Genomic DNA, 23,122 nt, shown 5'->3' with positions numbered 1-23,122 from the left:
AATATAATCATGTGTATACATTAAATGGGTCAATTTATCAGTACTTATAGTAAAAAGGGTTATTTTCAATATGAATAAATTTGACCAATCTTCTCACAAACTAAATCAGGACAACATAGTAAATTTGTTAAAACAACCAGAGTAAAAAAACAATTAACTCATTGAAAAAAAAAAAAGAGAGAGAGAAAAAAAAATTATAAATTAAGTCACTTTTGGAAAGTAAACATAAAGGTTCGTTTATCAGAAACAAATCACAGGGAAACACAAATGGATAAGTGAATACTTGATGATACAATTCTAAGAATATCTGAATGGTTACAGGGTTCGTAGTCATTTTCTAAAAGTCAAGAGCTACCAATATTCAGCAAGAACAGGCATGTCAGATTGAGATTTTAGTGATTAATTTAGACATTTTTTTATGGTTTTTATTCTAGTACTAAGGATTCGATTTACTGGATAATAACAAAACACACGAGCGTTTCCTGCTAGAAACCCCTCTTTCATCGTGTGGTAGGTGCACAGCATTCAAGAAGGCGTTAACTAAATGAACAAGGTATATACAATGTGTTACATATACATGATATAAGCTAACAAGTTAATTCGTCATTTTAAACAATATCAGACGTATTTTCGGATACATGAAAACCCTTTTTCCTGATACTTGGCTTACATTTACCGCTGTTATATTGTTCAACGAATGTGCTCAAATACATTAAAAAGCTGTGCGCAGAAGTAAGGCTTTCTACACACATTGTAATGCGTCGAATTTCACAAACTTCGTTAATACATCTACATGACATGATTTCTTAAACCAGTCAATTAAAATTTGATATTTGAAATAATAATTCGCTTTTAGCAGCCAGTTTGGTTCAATTTTGTCAAAAGGAGCAAAGAAACATCGCGGATGAATTATTCACTTGCAAGTGAATAATTCCACCTCATTAAAACCGTATTAATGTGACCTTCTATTTAACCCCTTAGTTAGAGATGGGTTACGCTTGAACTAGGCGTGTTCGGCTATCAAAAGGAAAAGAATGCAAACGTTGAAAGTGAAACAAGGGTTAACCATTTGGTTGACTAATTCGATCCACAATATCTCATTTTTATATAGGTAAAAACAATGATTAATGTATTTGTTTAACCTATAAAATAAAATCAAACATACCTAGAAAAATTCAATTGAACGTTTCGTTATCTATTTATATCTATATCTATGTTGATATCGGTTATATGATCGTCTGCAGTCTTCGGAGGTCACCTCGATGGTTAATTAGATGGTGTTTAGACTAAAATACACCCGCAATGCGGATACATATTATCGAGTCCTTGCATTGTTAATTCTTCACTTGAGACCTTTTGTTTTAGTTCGATATACCTTTTAGTAGAATTATAAATCAAATATGAGAATTTGATTCAATTCGGTAAACATGAACTTGACAGCTAATGCATGCCCCTTTAACAATGTATTTATCATGTGAACTCTACATTTATTATATAGATTAGATCGTTGGTTTTCCCCTTTGAATGGTTTTACACTAGTAATTTGTTTGGCCCTTGATAGTTTGCTGTTCGGTGTGAGCCAAGGCTCCGTATTGAAGACCGTACTTTGACCTTTAAACGTTTACTTTTATAAATTTTGACTTGGATGGAGAGATGTCTCATTGCCACTCATACCACATCTTCTTATATCTATCTACAATACAGTATCTAACAATTCTTAACACTGTGCACGTGTTTATACATGTATAGTATCTATTGAAAGAGATGATATTTTTGTAACTATATACCAAACTTTCACAAAACTTGGTTTGGTAAACAATGAATCTTTGACAAATGGAAGACCGTTTGATACCGGTTTTTGGGGGGAAGAGGGATAGGGGAAGGGGATGAGCAGGATTTTTTTCTTCAGATTTACGTTTCATTTTCATCTGCTGCATGCTTTTTTTTTATTTTCACTTTTGTACACAATTGATTCCTGCTTTGTGCTGCATAATATTTATTTTGGCTCACAATTCTCTACTCTGTAAAACCCATCCAGACCCCCATTTTGCTGTAGATGTGGTTGATTATTCTCTACTCTGTAAAACCCATCCAGACCCTTATTTTGATGTAGATGTGGTTGATTATTCTCTACTCTGTAAAACCCATCCAGACCCCCATTTTGCTGTAGATGTGGCTGATAAGTCTCTACTCTGTAAAACCCATCCAGACCCCCATTTTGCTGTCGATGTGGTTGATTATTCTCTACTCTGTAAAACCCATCCAGACCCCCAAATTGCTGTAGATGGGGCTGATTATTCTTTACTCTGTAAAACCCATCCAGACCCCCATTTTGCTGTAGATGTGGTTGATTATTCTCTACACTGTAAAACCCATCCAGACCCCCATTTTGCTATAGATGTGGTTGATTATTATCTTCTCTGTAAAACCAATCCAGACCCCCATTTTGCTGTAGATGTGGCTAATTATTCTCTAATCTGTAAAACCCATCCAGACCCCCATTTTGCTGTAGATTTTGCTCATTATTCTCTAATCTGTAAAAACCATCCAAACCCTCGTTTAAATGTCTTTATAATATATATGCTAATTATAATATTTCATCCTACATGTATTTTAAACAGAAAAAGAGTAATTACAAAAATTTCGTGGTAGCATTCTGGCCTCGAGTGCGAGAGTTTGCGGGTTCGATTCAAGGAATGATGAAATCAAAAAATAGGCACACATCATTAAAGCGTACGTCAAAGACCGCATGGTCGGCTCGGATTCAGAATAACATGTCCAGGTATGGTAATATATATGCATAAGCACTGTTATCTTACAAACTAGTGACTATGCAGTATATGCTTTGCTCATTGTTGAAAGTCGTACGTTGACCTATAGTTGTTAATTTTTGTGTCATCGGACTCTTGTGGAGACTTGTCTCATTGGCAATCATACCCAATCTTTGTATTCTTATATTTTATAGCGTGTCGGTAAATAACAAAGCAGGGTTGATGTTCGTATCATATTGACATCTTCTCGTCATAATATGCGTGTAACATTTGCCACTGGACGTTAAACGGTAATTCATTCATCCTTCAATCCAGATATTTCAATATTAGTCTATAAAAAACTAGGAAACAAGATTGAGTTTACATTTTATAAAATTATTATGATGATCTTGATAATTAAGCGATACAATTATATTCATATCAAAATTTGAATAACTTACTTTTTCTTCTACTAAACCCTTTTCCATGCATTTTTGTTGTACAATTTGCAATTTGTCCTCTTCAAGAGCAACTAAAAATAATGTTGCACCATGTTCTGCTAACTTAATAGCGGTGGCCTCTCCTATGCCAGAACTTGCCCCTGAAATATCAATTTAAATACAACCTACAGGTGCGGAACCATCTATTTTGAAAACTGAGGGTTGCAACCGCCGGAACACCATGAAACGTTCACATAATTAAAAAAAAATAGAAATAAATAAATCGAATGAGTGGATTCCGACCCTCAAACCCCCAACCACTGGATCCACTAATGAGCTCTGCATGTCGCAAAATAACAATAATTTGAGGAGGGCGGTTTTTTCTTTCTTAATTTTACTGATGTCACAATTCAAGGAGTGTCAATTCAAGGTTAAAAAGTTAAACAGACGGTAGCATAGTAAACAGAAAAAGACAAATAGATAAACAACCGATAAAAAGTACACTACACAGAAACTAAATATTAAGCATCGCGAACAGCAAAAATCCGAGGGTCATCTCAGGTTCTCAGAAAATGTCAACATTTCCTGTTCTGCTAGTAACACCCGTCATTTTGCTCTTGTTAAATTCGTTGGTACATGTAGTCATTTCTAGTGATAAGGCATTACTCAATATCAGATTGATAAATTACAATTTGAAAAGTTGGAGATCGTTATGGTAAGATTGACATTTGCATAGGTCTGTCGCAAAAAATGCACTTGAATACAGCTCGGCGTTTTAGATTTATTAGTTGGCATTGGATTATCTGTGTTGTTTTGTTGCTGTTTTATTGACATTTACCAAATATCTCAGTCTTTTTATTCCTTTGCAATGTTTAAAAAGTGTTATTCAAACCTTTAAGGTTGCATTTCTGTAAATATTGACAATGCAATTTCCCATAGGAACTCCTTTTACGGCTAAAACTGTACCACTTTTACTATGTAGTTTTGAAAAAAATAATATTCTAGAATTGAAAGTTCATTTGCACCACAATGTTTTTCAAAGGTCAAAATATAGGGATCTGCGGCATATTTTCAACGTTTATATGCCCTGAACTTCTCAGAGTTTAAACTAACACTAATTTTCTTAACTACCCCTACCTCGAATGAAAGGTTACCACAGATTTCAATGTAAACAATATGCAGATGTTTATTTACTGGTAACATTCCCAAGTTATGTCTCTGTGAGATGGAACATAGAGAGCATAACTGGGAACCAGTATGTAAACAAAATTAGTTTTCTATGAATATTCAAGATCTCCCCAAAAGAGGCGTGTTTTGAGAACAGCTGTATTTACAAAGTGCAACCTTAAAACATGTGCTTAATCATGTTACTATAATTTGTACTTCCTGTCACATATCAGTATTAATCATATATTATATTATACTAGAACACACCCGCGATAGCGGCGGATCAGTGACTGAATAAAATATCTAATTATGTGTAAGCCTCATTTTAGCCTGAATTTTAAGTGTTGGTATTGTCACCTGATAAAAACATGGTGATTATAAGATGCACAATTTTCTTTTAATTCAAATTCTGCCAGTTTGAACCCGACGACTGACTTGGAATCTATCAATTATTATTAATATTAATTATTTGGAAAACAAAAAGGCCTTGAATGCATAGAGTAATATTCAATCAACAACATTGTCCTACAAAAAATGTATCTATGCTTCTAAAACTAAAGACCATTTTTGTCTTCTCCTGATAAATTTGGAAAACAGAGGCCTTAAATTTGTAATCTTTTATCAACAGCATTGTCCAATATTGGATATAAATAAAGTTGAATTCTTTGATTTGTCGTTTTAACGTTATGTCGGCTAACAAATTTGAAACTGTACCTACGCCTTATTTTATGTCTAGATTTTAAAAATTTATATTGTCATTTCATCAAGTCATGCTGATTAAATTACTACAATGGGAAAAATATTGTACTTCATATCCCATTGGGGGCTTTAGTGAAATAAAATGTCTTATGTCTTACGTGTAATGAAATGAGTTTTATAATAGAAAAAAATAACAACATTATATAAGTATTCTCGTTATGTTTTGTTTTAGGTTGTCAAGTCTGAACTAATGAGATTTTTACAGTTCAATTGAAATTAAACACAAAACTAGGACTTTCGTTGAATCACAAATACCACGGGTTAATAATTACATCCGAAACCAGCAATAAATTTAAATTTAGGGTGAGATATAACAATGTTAGGAATCTCCAGTCGTACAATATTTGAGGGTCTTGATATGGGGTCTTTCATTTTTGTAGTCTTTAATTTTTAGGCAATTTTGCTATATTTTTTTTATACTTTTGGACCATTTATCTCTATTCTATATATTTAAGAACCTGATTATTCTTTATTCTTTATTTCTTTTATTCATATTTCTCTATTTTTTCTATTTTCCCCTATTATTCTCTTTTCTGTAAACTCCAGCCGTACCCTCAAATTTAATATAAATCGAATTTCTGCGTTTTCAAAAGAGGTATTATCATAATTATTGTAATATTTGTAACTTTATAACTAGAATTTTATAATAAAATCAACGGTACCAATTTTGTTGCACCAGATGCGCATTTCGACAATACATGTCTCTTCAGTGATGCTCGTGGCCAAAATATTTGAAATCCAAAGCTTATATAAAACATGAAGAGCTATAATCCAAAAGGTCCAAAAAGTATAGCCAAATTCGTGAAAGGAATCAGAGCTTTGCATGAGGGAGATACATTCCTTAATTTATAATAATTTCTAATATTTTGTAACAGCAAATTTTAATAACACAAAAAAATCCGTATTTTCATGCCAGTACCGAAGTACTGGCTACTGGACTGGTGATACCCTCGGGGACTAATAGTCCACCAGCAGAGGCATCGACCCAGTGGTAGTAATAAAATCAACGGTACCAATTACCTACAAATTAGAACCTACGTGATTTGAATTGTTGTATCCTTCAATTTATATGACAAGGTAATCATTATCGCCAAGGACGTCTCTCGGTCAGTCCGTAGTAATCTTTTACTATGAAAAAATATCTACACATATGCATTATATAATACACAGCAAATTTTATAATTTCCACATGTTTTAGAAAAATTAGACGGATAGCAGAGCATGATTCCTACCTGTTACAAGGAAAACTTTTTCTCTGAAGCTAGCCATTTTTTGCAGTCAGAAGTTGTGGCAGATCAATTGGCAATACTCGGATAACTCCGCTACTATCCTTCAATCTGATCAATCGATAATCCCCGGGTGACTCGGCTACTCTCCTTCAATCCGATGAAGGTACGAAATCGACCGAGTTGTGACGACTAAGTCAGAGATAATACAAAAGATTAAAAAAAAACTTTAACTTGGCCTAGCTTACGTCCAAATAACGTATCATATGATACATCATGCCCACGTTGCACATCGATGTTACCATAAACAAAACATGCATTTTAATGTCACTGACCTTTATTTTCATTTTGTCAATATCAAGGAGCTATTTGGCTTGAACACAGCGTGTGAATAAATTTACCATGGCTCGTAAGAATATCTTCTGTTGAATATCTTAAGAATTGCTACCAAACGTGCAGCTACAACCTCTTCTGTAATTAATTTGGACACCGAACCTTGCACAGTAAAAATCAAAAGCCAAAGAACAGCGTATGTATATAAGCAATCAACATTAGTTGACAAATATAATCCCTTAATCATGTTAAATTACACATTTTTTTACAAAATATATTGTATCAATGAGTATGTTATATATGTTGGAACTCGTTCATAAAATATACAGTTTGTTTGTTATATTCGCAGTCAGTTAATGTGTTTCTGACTCTAAAAGGTTACAATATGAACCTTTGTGCATACAAAACCTTTTCCCCCTAGACATATTTTTAAAGTACTTCATGTAAGACGGAATTTGTAGTTTTGTGTGTTTTTATTATATTGTTTTAATGCCTTTAAACTGTTCATTATATGTTTGAATTAATTATCCCTTCGGAAATACAAATAACATTTGTAGAAAAAAATCTTCATTTTGCTATAACACACCATTCCACAGGGGAAGTATCATTTGAGGGTTCTGATTCCTGATCCCTCTAACTGTTTTGTCGGATTCAATTTCCCGCTCATACTATATACGTAAGCAATTCTAGTTGTTTTGTATTTTCCTGTGTCACGCTGGACTTCATTTCAAACTTTCAAGGCACAATAATTTGACACACTACGGACACATTTAAATGACACGAATCTTATCAGTAAATATATGAACAATGCTAAACTGTTCATGATAATACTTAACAAGCATAGCCTCGCTCTGACAAAATTCATGAAAGTAAAGATAAAAAAATAAACCTCAGACAAGGTTCCGTATGTCTTTAAATGGTATATCGTAGTACGGAGGAAGTTTTCTATAGTAGCTGCTGCAAGATCAAAAATTGTCTTTCACGAGATATAACCAGATTTGTATGATGATTAGATTGTCAAATCCATGATCCGGTTTGATTATGATTTTAATTCTACACTTAAAAACATATATTTATTTATATTTTTTCTAATATTTTATTATTCCTGATTGACAAATGTTAACAAATGTTAGTTACATGTATAATTTAGAAATACATACAATCTTTTCTAGTTTAGATATTCTTTGGGATATTTTTTAGACCTGTAAGGTTACTTGACTTTCACATAGTTTTGTTCTATAAACGTGATAAAAACGTATTGCTTTTTTTTAATTCATTAATTATCTTCTGTTTTTATTCCTAAATTCTCCTTTTTGGTTTTCAAATCCAAATCAATGAAAAAAGAAGGAATGCACGTTGTTATGTATAACCATGTTGTCTGTATTTATTGGTTTAACAGTTAGATTAGAAGATATATAGACATAGGTAGATACTACAATTAATTATCTAATTACTAATATAAGTAAACATAATTATGTTTATAATCTTGTAATCGCTATAAAACACATCGAATATTATAATTGCCAACCTTATCTTGCTATATATCCAATGTTCGAAAATTGACCTGTGACATCGCTTTTGTTGCGTTAATACAGTCGTCGTGTGGCCGACAGATCGTGGTTTTGTTGTGCTGTTTTTGTATGCTGTCCTCTGTTTCGGTTGTTCATGTTGAAATAAAACGAACCTTGAATGTTCTTGCATTCATTTGTACTGTATCCTGTCATTTAATGTTGTATATTCCACATTGTTATAAAGTGCAAGGTTTGGCTACCCACAAAACCAGGTTAAACCAACCATATTTTCTTAAAATGTCTTTTGTCAAGTCAGAAAAATGGCACTTGTTATTGTAGTTCGTTTCTGTGTAGCTTGAAATGTTGTTTGTCTTTTATTGCACTTCGGTGTTTCTGTTGTTTCGTTGTTTTCCCCCTTATAATTGTTTTCTTTCTCTCGCTTTTATTTTGTTACCCAGATATACTATTCTCAATCGATTAATGACGTTTGAACAGCAGTATACCTCTGTTGCCTTTCTTGTAGACTAGTTGCCATATAACTAACAATCGAATTGCCTGCCTACAGAAAGTCCTTCGATTTGATTTAAACTGAAATATAAAAAAATATATTTGCGATGTTTCTTTTTTTTATCTTATATTGGCACAATTTAACCAAAATGACTATGTATACAGAAAACAATGTACTTATCTTTTTTTATTATCTTGCAATCGATCTTTCTACTGTACAAATATATGTAGACAGGTACGCCATATCAATCATTTTGGTACCTTGATTATTTTTGTTTTAAATCTAATGTTATTGTTATAGCTTCCAAATAACGCTGAAACGTATCAACACTATTGTATAATATTCTTCTATCGAATATCCCTTGTTTGTGATGAATGAACATGTATTCACATGCAACAAAATTCTTAACCTTACATAATTAACATGCTTCATTATAATTTAAAGGAGAAGTCATAAACAGCTAAATAACAAAACAACACACTGTTAATGGCGCACTTTTCTCTATATTTTATTGTATCGTATCTGCTCAATATTACACTAGAGGACAGATGAGTTAGCATAGTACATATTTTGTCAGTTTGATATATATGGTATTATATTTTACTCATTATCCAAATACTTATCGTGACCTATTGTTGTTATGGTTCATTATAACAAATGGACAATCATGGCTTTTTTACCTTAAAAACTACTCAAAACTACTTTAAAGAGTACAGACTAACCTATGCAGTTTGGAAAGTTTTAGTGCCTTGCATCCACTAGTTATTTAAAAGTGGAATGCAATTGTGGTGTGTGTGTGTGTGTATTCAAGAACTATAAACAAAAAATCGAGTTTTGATTGGCATTTTTTCGTTCCTTAATGATAGACATGTTAGATTTTGAAGTATAAAAACGTTAATGTTTGTCCATTTGTTATGATGAACCTTTAAAACTTCTACGTCTTGTTTTATCATATACCTTTTTAATATTGTAGCTACAATATTTTTTGGTTATATTGTATTGTATAAAATTTTAGAAATCAATTACATTCAACGTAATAAATAATCTGTCTTCCTGCATGGTCAACACTCATTACGTCCCGATAGTAATGAGATCAATGTATTGACTTTCAATTCTTTTTCACAGTTACCGTCCTTTTAATGTGTACTACGGAAATAGATTTCACTCGAACATAAATATAGAAAGTAAGGTAAGAAATTAAAACATTTTACCATCAGCAATGATCAGTATATGTTCTAATAGAAAATTGTGTATGTGATCACTTTGTTATTTGTGATCTCACAGTTTGTAACATACATTTGATTACACATATTACGGTGAATAGAAACGTTAAACTATTTGTATTAGTGCATGCGTTCTAATAGTGGTATTTCACTTCCGCCTTATGATCGACCTAATCTATATTATAAATAATCAATGCGCTTGATATGACGTCTGCTCACATCAAAAACTTTTTTAAGATTTGCTTTTAATCAGTTATTTTTTTTTAATTTGTAACCACTGATTTGTGTAATTTATATTCGACAAGTCTAATCTTCAAATGATTACACTTAGGCATGTTAGGTGAAAGACAGTTTAACAACTGAAGCATTTTAATCTAGGTTAAAGTATAGTATAATATTTCAATATTTACCTTTAACACTCGACTTCCTTGAAACATAAATGAATTTAATGAAATTGCTTCAAAGTGAAAGTTCCGCTTAATTGTTTTATCATTACGTATTTCCAGGTAGACATGGGAGAACTTTTGCAGTTTTTCGTATCCTTCGAAATAAAAGAGGAATACGGGACGAATGTTGAAAACAAGATACAAATTGCTAGCGGTGTCATCGGAGACAAAGCAAAATATAAATTTAGGGTAAGTTATAATGCTACTACAAGTTATTACACAATTGTAAACATCAACAATATATCATATTGGAAACAAAGAAATGCAAAACATGTATCGTTTACAATTGATATTACAGCTTTTGATATTCCGTTCAAAATATGCGATCGATGAAAATTTTTATCTAAGAATTAAAGCATGGTAATAAACTGTGATTCAATTGATCAATATCGTAGTTCAGACGGATTTAAAGAGTAAAATATAACAAAGACGATACTAAAATAAATAAAAAATAAATATTCAAAGCTGCTAATATTATCATGGACACACACACAGCGGCAAAATACAAAACAAAATCAAGCATACATGTCCACAAAAAAAACGTATATGTTGAATCTTGTTATGTTTTGTTTCGCTGTTAAACATATGAGTTTTTGTAGGTTGTTATTCCTTTTTTTGTTGTTTCCTTTTTTCTATTGAGGCATGTATTGTACGAATAAGTTCGGCTTGTCAATTTACTTCAGTTATGAGTATTCAGTTTATATATTAATGTTAATATTATTGGATTAATCTTATGTATATATAATTTAAACTAAATAAAGAAATAATTCGTTATAACATACAAAACAAATAATTGCAGGTTGTTGGAGAAGCAAAGATTATTGCAAGTATGTAACGTTATGTTTAACTGGTGACGTTCGAGCCATATATTCCATGTTTAGATAGTCGATTTTTGCCATGTGGTTGTCAGTTGATCTCGATGGGTGATTTTTTAATGACCCCTTATTATCGATCGCCTTTCACTGCCAGAATCCTCTGTTTAATACTGATGAAACCCTTTATAAGGGAAATACAATAATATATTTAAAATATCAAAAATACACAGAAATTGAATAGGATAGAGATTCCACTTAGTATGTATACAGTGATCAAAATCTGACTAAGCAGTTATATGAACATACGTGAGGAAAATCAAAGCTGTTGTGGCAACTCCATCAAAAGATTTAAACACAGTTTATGGAAAAGGTGGTTAAGATCAATTTCACGAACAGTATTTATTGTAAAGTACACATTATAATGAATAAGGTGATGAGGTATTATTGTTCATGGCATACGTATCCAATAGACCAATTAACAATATTGTTAGCAATACCGTATTGCCGTACGTTTTTTAATAATGAACGAACTCAATCTGCATATTCAATAGTTGTCAAAGGTTCTGGGTTCATAATTTGATACGCTAGGCGAGCATTTCGTCTAAAAATACTAAGCAGTGACTCTCAGATCAAGAATAAGAACATTGAGGACCCAAATGTAAAATAACAAAAACTCGAACTTCTAAGATAATTCAAATCGGAAAAAATCTCTTATCAAATGGCATAATGAGAACCTCAAACACATTAAACGAATCAAAACCAATTATCATATTCCCGACTTGTCGTTATATAGAAAATGGTAGACATATACCTAGCTTGATTTCTCTCTTGTGACTTCCTGTATATATTTAAATTAAATTAACACCAGTGAACAAACAAACATACTAGCAAGCTGTGAAAAATCACGATATGATCATGATCCTGGACATCAAAACATAGTCATTGTTGACTGCTCTATGTTGACCTAGAATTGTTAATTTCTGAGTCATTTTGGTCTCTTGTGGTTAGTTATCTCATTGGCATTCATACCACATCTTCTTTTTTACTATATCATATCATTTTCACTTTACTGTTGATTTAGTTACTTATTTGTCCCCATTGTTAGTGCAACCAATAAGGTATGCCATCCAAGATTTCAGAACTTGCAAATAAGCTTTTCTCAAACAAGATTGCTTTTGGGGTCAATAATTGTACTTCAATAATAGTAATATATTGTTAGAATTTACTTATTCTTTAAGCATGTTAAGTGTTGTGATGTTTTACTGTGACACTTTGACTCTATGAATGTTGAATGTGTCAATATACGTTAATTGGAGCCATTTGAATTTGATGATCTTGTTTATTTCATAATTGTTTTTCTTAAAATATACAAACTTCAATTAGTCATGATATATTTCTTTTCTTTTATATTATATAGTTTTTGAAGTAAAACATTGTTCAGCAATAACCCTGATTACTTCTGAAATTATAAGGAATGGCTTTTGTAATGTGACATGTACATCTCTAACTAATTTGGAAAGTTGGCAGAAACTCTTAGGACGCAGCAATCTCAACGTGCAACACACATTGTCTGGAAATGATTTCTTATGGTTCGAGGTTGGATATTACCATGGTAAAGTAAAATTCTGACTACTATCACCGTGTTAATAAATTAGAAAAAAATGATATGTTTATATGTTAGTTGATTAGGGCGATAAAATGTTACAAAGTGCTTAATTTGGTTGAACGAGCGATTGAAAAATTTTGTTAAAAATAATAATTCACAAATTTTGGAGGCGAACCTTAAAAAGTAAAGGCGGGCGATTATAATATGTTTTTGTATTCATAAAAATAATAAATTTTGACAATATGGATGAAAAAAGGTGGTATAAAGATTGATTTTAAACTTGCACTTTGACATTTCTTCAACTTAGAGGTATTTTATTTTCTTGTTCCCAAAGAAACATCCGGTTTTTTAGGGGGCCCAGCTGTTCTTCAATTTGTGTACATTTTAGTTTTTTGGTCTAATGATGGTTGTCTATGTAACTGTTGTTTTGGTGTTCTCATTTTAGTTGTTTGTCTTTTTGGCACTTTGTGTAGAAAAAGATGTGGTATGAGTGAAAATGCATCCAATTTATAATCAGGTTAGGAACAACCCATCAAGAAGAGACGAGTAATCTTTCAATGTAATACTATAACGTTTCTATTTTTTTTTTTTTTTTTTTGTAAATCCACTTTAAAGTATAATTATTTATAGAACCTTTTTTCCAAAGAACTATACATCTATCTGGTATTATATGGTTAAAACATGTAATAATACTGGACTTTAATATATATTTATCTTCTTTTCTATTAAAAATAAGTGGACCTCTCTTTTAAAAAAGTTGCAAATATGTTGAATCCCCCTCCCTTTCCTGAAGTTAAAAAAATCTCAGTTTTCTTTTCTTTTTTTCTACAACAGTAAAATGACACCTTGTTTGAGGGACAGTTCCTATATAAGAGATTATTCATTGAACAAATGTTAAAGGGATGTTCCCCAATTGATAATGTATTTAAAGTTAATGCAATTACACGTCATAGTACGACCTGTAAAACAGGGCTTTGGCCCCGCACAAACAGCAAGCTATAAAGGACACTAACATTACTAGTGTAAAACAATTCAAACAGGTAAACCAACGAACTTATCTATAAACAAACTGAGACATACCTATCAACCACACTACACACGACAACTACGGGCCCCTGACTCGGGGCAAGTGCATAATCATGTAGTGGGTTTCGATAGTTTTCTACCGCCGGCAACCAAAACTGCAGATGAAGGCAACAGTACTCATAAAAAGGTCTGAGTAATTTATTCTAACAACGAAAATCAGCATGCTTTTGCAGAAGAATTTAAGTAAGGGGAAAGGAATGCTAACATGCTTGGATCGCTTGTCTACAAAAAAAACGGCGTAGATTACTTTTATGATTTTTTTTTTCGGAACAAGGAATTACATAGGTGTAGCTTTAAGTTATTATTATCTGACTTGAAGTATCAATTTGGACTAATAAACTCATCATAGATACAATGATTTATTTTCTATTTACGCCAGACGCGTGTTTTGACCACAAAAGACTCATTAGTGACGCTCGAATCCAAAATTTTGAATTAAAGATTTTTTGATTCGTTCAATTATAAAAAAAGAAGATGTGGTATGATTGCCAATGAGACAACTGTCCACAAGAGGCCACAATGACACAGACATTAACAACTATAGGTCACCGTACGGACTTTACCAATGATCAAAGCCCATACCGCATAGTCAGCTATAAAAGGCCCCATTAAAGCAATTCAAACGAAAAAATTAACGGCCTTATTTATGTAAACAAGAGGCTGTCAGAAAGACGGCAAACCGGATTTATTAACATTCATTTGTGTCCTGGTAATTTTCAATTTCACAAGGACCATAACTGATGATATCAAATTTGACCTCAATTTTGTCATCAGTAACAACATATTAATATTTAATAAAAGTCAAAATCGTCATTATTGAACTTAACCTCCATTTTGTTGTCAGTAACAATATATTAAAATTTTAAAAGGTTTGGTTGAACGGTTCATGAATAAATGCACGGACACAACATTTTTTAAACTTTCAAGAACCGTAACTCCTGAACGGTAAAAGTCAAAATCGTCATTAGTGAACTTGACCTCCATTTTGTTGTCAGTAACAACATATTAAAATTTTAAAAGGTTTGGTTGACTGGTTCATGAGTAAATGCACGGACACGACATTCTTTAAACTTTCAAGAACCGTAACTCCTGAACGGTAAAAGTCAAAATCGTCATTATTGTACTTGACCTCCATTTTGTTGTCAGTAACAACATATAAAAAATTTAAAAGGTTTGGTTTAACGCTTCATGAGTAAATGCACGGACATCATTTGGTTGCCGCCCGCTCGCCAGCCCGACTGCCCGACCGCCCGGCCGCCCGCCGTACATCCCCAAATCAATAACCGACATTTTTTACACAAAAATCTGGTTAAAAAACTTGAACGAAAAACAAATATTTAACACATAAACAAACGACAACCACTGAATTACAGGCTCCTGACTTGGGATAGGCACATACATAAATAATGTGGCGGGGTTAAACATGTAAGTGGGATCCAACCCTCCCCTAACCTGGGACAGTGGTATAACAGTACAACATAAGAACGAACTATAAGAATTAGTTGAAAAAGGCTTAACTCATCAGATGGACAAAAATACAAATGGACGTGGCCGGGCACTTGTACATCCCAACAACAAAAGGACACTAGGAAAAGATCTGAGAGTACTCGCAGTTATCTGACAGCTAGTTCAAAGCCACTAAAAACTAATAAAAAAATCATGCACCTAAGACTAAACTATTAATCCGTACACATCCAACATCCTATGGATTTAGTGTAAAGACGTCATAAACAGTCAGAGGAAAACATGACCTTGTGCCATGCCAAGTTACAGGTATCGACAGATTGTAGTTCCATGAATGGAATGTATATATGTATATAGCATACTAATATTATTTAGTGTGCTTTTAATTTACTGATAACAACATCAATATTTAAACCAATAAAACCAATATTCAATGATCTTATTACAGTGTTGAATTGGTAACCTTTTGAAATAAGTTTATTTAAGGGCATACGATGCAGTAGAGATCCCTTGTTGATTTTTTTCTTGAAATTTTGGTAGTAGGTAAATTTCAATGTGTACTTTTGAAATATGCAAAGAAAAAAGTACCTTCATGACTTACTTTTTGAGATTATTTGGTTCGAAATTTGCTTATTTGGAAACAAATCCCCGAAATTCCACAAATAAGGACTTTTAAAGAAAATAACAATACTTTTGAACGACATGCAATAACTTAACCGGGGTTTTTTTGTACAATGTTCACTTGATCCATGGCATCAACATGCTATAACAAGTTTAAAGTTAACCAAATTATTATTTTCCTGATTAGATTGATATTTGCGAAATAAAGAAATTGACCATATTTTTGCGTCTTTTCAGAAGTGCCGAAAAAATTGATCGTTGATTTTTTTCTAGAAATTTTCGCGGAGTGTATTTGAAACAGTACTTTTTTCTTTCGCAATCAGTCAAGTACTGTTTCAAGTACACTGCGCGAAAATTTCTAGAAAAAATCAACGATCAATTTTTTCTGCACTTCTGAAAAGACGCAGAAATATGGTCAATTTCTTTATTTAAAGCTTGTTTTTTTCAATAAAAGCCATATACCTTGATTTTTAAGACGTTAGTCAGGATGACGCTAAATTACGTTAAATAAAGTTTTAATCGCAGAAACGTCGTATAATCATTCCCGCCGTACACGACTATGCTGTCAAGTATAATATATGCAAGTTTTTTTCCAAAGCGTTGATACTTATCATAGTTTCTTAAGATGGTCAATCGTAAAATTGCAAACATTTGTGCTTAACATTGACGAAACGACAGGAGACTTTCCATAATACAAAAAAGTATATAAAAAAAAACGATTTTAGCAGATTCCTATGTCAGATGTACGGCAAAAAAAGAACAAGAATGTGTCCATAGTACACGAATGCCCCACTCGCACTATCATTTTCTATGTTCAGTGAACCGTGAAATTGGGTTCAAAACTTTAATTTGGAATTAAAATTAGAAAGATCATATCATAGGGAACATGTGTACTAAGTTTCAAGTTGATTGGACTTCAACTTCTTCAAAAACTACCTTGACAAAAAACTTTAACCTGAAGCTGACGGACGAACGGAGGCACAGACCAGAAAACATAATGCCCCTCTACTATCGTAGGTGGGGCATAAAAAACTTTTAAAGGTCCCCTTGCAGTTTGATTTTTTTCTTTTTACATTCAAAAGATAATCAGCTTTCAAACTTTAATTACAAGGACTGCTTCTTGTTTTATAGTTAGAGCTGTATCGTACAATTTCATGTCATTATTGCTTCAATCGACCGAAAACGAAGTTGTAGTATAACATTTAATGGGAAGTACAGCAGCCGGTATTAGAGAATAATATTGAACGATATTTTTATCAATATATAAGTTGCATTACCTTTTATACGGCGTATATGTATGAATATTGACTTACTTGCATGTCTGGGAGTTGAGCTATATTGTAAACATTTTGTTTGTTCTTCTGTTCGATCTTCTACCAATATGTTTGTTACTTTTCTCATAAGCAACTGTACTGAATGACTTCATATTTGCTTATCACCTTTACAGCGATAAGTTTTAACATGTGTAAACTTTCTGATCTGTATGTCTGCAATTAATGCACATTTGCCGATATTTCAATTTATATCTCTCAATATGTTGAAGTACAATAGGGATATGCTTATACAATTAATTAAGAAGATGTGGTATGACTACCGATGAAGCAAAAGTATCAACCAGAGACCAAATGACATAGATGTTCACACCTATAGGACATTGGATGGCCTTCAACAATGAGTAAAACAAATAACACATAGCCCACTATGAAAGGCCCCTACATGAAAAATAAAAAACAACTCAAACGGGAAACTTATGGCCTGATTTAAGTACAAATCAATGAACGAAATACAGATATGATGAACAATAACAAACGACAACCATTGAATTACAAGCTGTTTTAACAGCATGTGAACGGGCGTTTTCTTGTTTCGGTCTATTACATCGAGTTTTGTATACACAAAATAAAAGTACAACCATATAAACAAACTACCCTGTGACAAACAATTTTGCATTCAAAATAACACCAATGAATTTTTTTTTTTAAATCTTTTAAACGGACATTTGTTGACAGTTTTTCTACATTCACATAATATCATTTATTTTGAAAATATCAATTATACTTAGCAATTTTACCAACTTCAAGTCCAGAACAGGACTCTTTCTTTATTTATAATTTTATTTACGAATAGGGATGTTTCACGACCTTCAACAAACAAACTTCAAAACCAAATCTGTATATCCATGGATAAATTAAGTAAAGGTTTTAAGTTATTTATGGTAACGATATCCCTGGTTTAATAATTTACCAGTAATACACAGATTGCATTCGTTAAAATCAAAAACCTCTCAATAGACACGGGCATAGCGAACGAGCTGTGAGGTATAAGACTTGTTTTTCCTAGACATTCGTAATGCTGTGTTCTGTAAACCTTTTATTTTTTCTTCTAATACCATAAGATTATTATAAACAATCAAACTAAGAGTCTAGTATTGAAATATTATTGACCTATCTCACTGTGGTAATCTCTAGTCTGGCTGTTATGTTCATTCAGACATTCGGTACAGATCCTGTTTTTGCTAGTATCATGCATACACATAAAACTAATGAATAGCAACTATAATGATCTGGAGTCGATTTCACAAAAAAAATAACGACTAAGATTTATCGTAAGTATACTGGTTTGTTAATGACTTAAGAGCAATCTTAGTCGTAAGTTTTTATGTGAAATGGACTCCTGGACTCTGTAAAGGCACATTATATAAAGCAAATGGTGGATTTAACATGGTTTTGTAACTATTGTAATAGTGGGTTTTTTTTGTGTTTTTGTTTTCTTTTGTTTTTCTTCTAAAGCTTTATGATACTTTATAAATACCTAGCCAGTCTAGTCTAGAAAAATATGTACCACAAAACATAACATGAAAGATTTACATTTGCAGGTATACCGCGTGATAGATTTGATATGTTATGGTCTAGAGCAACTCAGTCTATGATACATCAACTTCAACAAGGCCAGATTGGGATAGAGATTTTCAAAGTACTAGGAGAAAAACGGGTATGATTGTTTATATACGTTCTTTTCTCTTCTCTTTTGTTATTAATATTGATATTTTTTTTTTCAAAAACTTCACACAATGACAAACTTAATAGTAACTTATACATTCAGCTCCACAACTTATTCAACTTCGACCAGCAGCTATATATCTACTAATTCCTTTACCAGAACGTGTCGACCGCTGCGTTATATATATAGTTTATCTTGAGTACAACATTGTATGTAAGACTTGTGTCAACATTCTCGTAATTAACAAGGATTGCTGAAATGTTCTCACCTTAAGCGTACACATGTCAATCGCAAAAACATTGTCATCAAACATTCATTTCACATGTTTCATGCATTCATTTTTTTCATTGATTTGTTTTTTCAAATATTTGTAAAATGTTGCACAATTTTGGTTTCAAGAGCTCTACAAATTTAAAATCAAGTGCCGCTTAGTGTTTTTTGTAAAAATCATGCAAAATTATGAGCGAGTTACACGTCTTATTTCAGACATCGCATAATTCAATTGCAAAGTCTCAAAATTGATGTTAGTATTGTATCTATAAGATATGAGACAATATCTGAAAAAGTCTAATTTCCATTTCCCATCTTTCACCAGCAATTATATTTTTATTCAGGCAACTTTTGGGAAAATTTCAAGTTTCAGTATTAACTAGAGTATATAATGCACCAACTGCATCCAATTAAACATTCTTTTTAATATTTCTTCTAATAAAATATTATAATCTAAATGGTCACCCCTCCCCCAAATCATGTTGTCCCCTGTTATTTTCTGAAAATTAAACCATTCAAAGAATATCTAAATTAAGTAAACAGCCTTCCGATTGTCACAAATCTGGTAGATTATACAAAAAACTTCTTCGTTACTGGTCTGATTTTGTTATAACTAAAGCATGTAAGAAAATTTTGCATTTTTAAAGGTCTTTTAAATGTTGTCCCCGGCGGTAATTTCCCTCCTGTTACTGCTGGGTTTTTAAATTTCCACCTGTGGACACGTTTGCAAGACCAACAATTTATTTCTTGTAATGCAATGTGAAGAGCCTCAATTTCTGAATGTATGACTCCATATGTTTAGGTGAATAACAGCCAGTTTGAAAAATCTGAACTCTTCAAAGATATGAATTTTGAGAAAAATAATTTTGTTGTTCTCTCCTGTTACAGCCTTTTTGTGTACCTTCTGAGAATATTTCATTGTGAGCACTATAACGGTTCATATGTTTTTAAAGTATCTTATTAAATTGATATGTAGATGGGAGTAAACTTCTACACAATTCAATAAAATGCACAAAAAGTACTGCGTAATTCCTTTCTGTTACGTTCTGTCATGTTACCTGATACAAAGTAACAGCATAACCATAATTAGTAACAGGAAGCATGTTCAAGACAATTTCTCTGATGAATCAAAAAGTTAATTTACTATATGCCAACCGTTTCATTTGATATACTGAGTGCCAATGAAAACGCAACGATTTTGTTTTCAACAAAATCTTATAATTTTTATTTCACTTATATCAGAACTTTGTTAAGTTGGTTGAAAATGACTTTTAAGACAAGTGTCGACAACTTTACGGTTGAGTGATTTTTGGAACAAATGCGAAGTAAGGGTTATTTTGAACGGACATAAACTGAGTTCTGCGCTTTTCAATGCACCATTTTCACGATTTTTTCATTTAAAACTTGCCTAAATAAACTCATCATAGATACAAGGATTAAATTTAGTATATACGCCAGACGCGCGTTTCGTCTACTAAAGACTCATCAGTGACGCTCGAATCCAAAAAAGTTTAAAATGCCAAATAAAGTTCGAAGTTGAAGAGCATTAAGAACCAAAATTCCTAAAAGTTTTGCCGAATACAGCTAAGTTAATCTATGCCTGAGGTAGAAAAGCCTTAGTATTTCAAAATTCAAAAATTTATGTCATGAGTTGTCCCGCCCTTATTGTGAAGAAACTGCAATAAACATCTGAGTAAATGCCATGACTTTCTGACAACCAGGGAAATTCAGTTTTTGGCATGATCCAATGAAGTCTATCGCAGCATACAATTACGAGAAGACTGAAGTTGTAGCCTATACAATAACCCAAATCATCCGCAAATTCCACCAAAATGGATCATTTAATGATAAGCCACATCCCGGGGTACAAACGGCAAGAAACGTCCGGGATGACCAATTCCACGGCACTGTCGAGATTGCGCTGCACCACGGGGTTTTAACATTTAATCCACCATTATCACATTTGAAAATTCCTGTACCAAGTCAGGAATATGACAGTTCTTGTCCATTCGTATTTGAAGTGTTTTGTCATTTAATTTTGCCATGTGATTATGGACTTTCCGATTGAATTTTCCTCTGAGTTCAGTATTTTTTGTGATTTTACTTTTTGATGATTCGACATTGGATGTTTCGTTTACCTTTTGCGCCCCAAAAATGACAATGAAACATTTTTTTTGATTTCGATCTATAATTGTTAAAGTTGTTAATTTTCAAGAACAATTTATTTTGAAAGATTACATGTATCATTTATAATATAAGTTTCATTTTTGAAAAACCAACTGTTGCGTTTTCATTGGCACTCAGTATATAAGTTTTCATGACCATATTAAATACATTTCAAAATAATATACAATATATTGAATGAAAAAAATAGGATTTTTGCTTTTGAAAACAGCAGAGAACATTTTGAAATTCTAGTATAGTAGATAAAAATAATTTATTTTAGAATTTTCTATTACCTAGGCAGATTTTTCATCTTGCAAATACAGTTTCAAATAATAAATGACATTGTTTGCTGTTATCTTCCAATTTTGACCAATCTGTAATGATGTGTTTTTCTTAAACTATAAAATAAAGCATTTCTTTGGAAAAAAATCTTTTCTGTTACCAACTCTGTCCTGTTACCGTTGTCCTCTTATCCAAGATTCTTTCATGTTACCGACATATCTGACTATATTTTAGTATATTTCTAAACCTTTTGTATTGCAAATGCTTAAATCAATAATTGGCATTTGATAAACTATTGCAGGATATACTAGTAAACCACAAATAGTGTCTTAAACTTTTTCCTTATTCCCATTAGAAACTTTTTAAAATTGATTCACTTTGGTAACAGGAAATAACTGGATTTTTTTTTGTACCATTTTTAAAATTCCTTTTGTTACCCCATTGGGGTTCGTGTTGTTTATTCTTTAGTTTTCTATGTTGTGTCATGTGTACTATTGTTTTTCTGTTTGTCTTTTTCATTTTTAGCCAAGGCGTTGTCAGTTTGTTTTAGATTTATGAGTTTGACTGTCCCTTTGGTATCTTTCGTCCCTCTTTTTTTAACAATTGTTTGAATTACAGACAACAGATCCTCAATGTGTGTTCTTTGATTTGTGCTATTAAAATACCGGGTCTAAAGACATTTTTGGTTTTTTTTTTTTCTTTTTGAAAAAAAATTAGACTTTTTCAGATATTGTCTCATATACAGTGTTGGAAACAAATCATATGCCAAATGAAACTATTATGTAAATTTGACCGATGTTGTACGTCATTGGATTTTTATCATATACAAAGACCGAATTATAAAAGATATTGTGGACAGCATATTAGACATGTACATTACTTTTAAGACTTACCTATTTTTTTTATATTTTTTTCTTTAGTTACATGGCTTCACCTGTAAACAACCATCTGTAGACTGGGAAGCCCATTTGTGGAATTTTCAAGCGGAAGACAAAATATACAAGAGTGCTAAACTTGTTACGAAAATATGAGAAAACAAGGAAAGCGAAGTTCTCATCAAACAATGTTGTATTCGGAATATATTTGTTAAATACAAATGTCTTTAAACGTTCTGTATTTATCTTTCCTGATAAAGATAACTCAAGAAAAGCGCTTTCAATACAAATATTCATTGTCTTTTGACCTCATTTAAATGGTACAGTGACTCATTTAAAACATTTAGAGATATTTTTATGATTTGAATTTCCCACTTATTAAAAGTAGAAGGTTAATAATATTTTGGTATTTAGGTTCCTTGCAATGCCACATGTCTATTTGACAGGGTTCACCTGACCTTGATATTTATACATTGGTCAGTGGTCAATGTTCAATTTGAGTGATACGGTCCGGTTATCAGATAATATATGCACTAGGTCAACAATATTTGGTGTTTGGAATGAATTCATTGGA

At 32.1% G+C, this 23,122-nt stretch overlaps 1 protein-coding gene across 4 annotated transcripts in view; it reads left to right on the top strand.

Annotated features, from left to right (window-relative positions):
- Positions 1 to 22,762, top strand: part of LOC143055362 (uncharacterized) — a 188,646-nt gene extending 165,884 nt beyond the window's left edge. The window contains exons 1-6 of one of the 4 annotated variants that reach the window (XM_076228498.1): positions 9,764 to 9,883; positions 10,424 to 10,552; positions 11,163 to 11,190; positions 12,596 to 12,790; positions 18,831 to 18,946; positions 22,594 to 22,762. In XM_076228498.1, the coding sequence (XP_076084613.1) occupies positions 10,430 to 10,552; positions 11,163 to 11,190; positions 12,596 to 12,790; positions 18,831 to 18,946; positions 22,594 to 22,704 (573 nt within the window). In that variant the 5' untranslated portion in view covers positions 9,764 to 9,883; positions 10,424 to 10,429 and the 3' untranslated portion in view covers positions 22,705 to 22,762. Of the gene's footprint in view, positions 1 to 9,763; positions 9,884 to 10,423; positions 10,553 to 11,162; positions 11,191 to 12,595; positions 12,791 to 18,830; positions 18,947 to 22,593 lie in introns of those variants that run through there. The other 3 variants (XM_076228500.1, XM_076228502.1, XM_076228501.1) reach the window with 3 other exon arrangements.
- Positions 22,763 to 23,122: the final 360 nt, after the last annotated feature.

Source organism: Mytilus galloprovincialis, chromosome 12, assembly GCF_965363235.1.
Source record: "Mytilus galloprovincialis chromosome 12, xbMytGall1.hap1.1, whole genome shotgun sequence".
Taxonomy (NCBI): Eukaryota; Metazoa; Mollusca; class Bivalvia; order Mytilida; family Mytilidae; genus Mytilus; species Mytilus galloprovincialis.
Note: the sequence above shows the minus strand (reverse complement) of the source record. Positions and strands in the feature narration are given on the sequence as shown.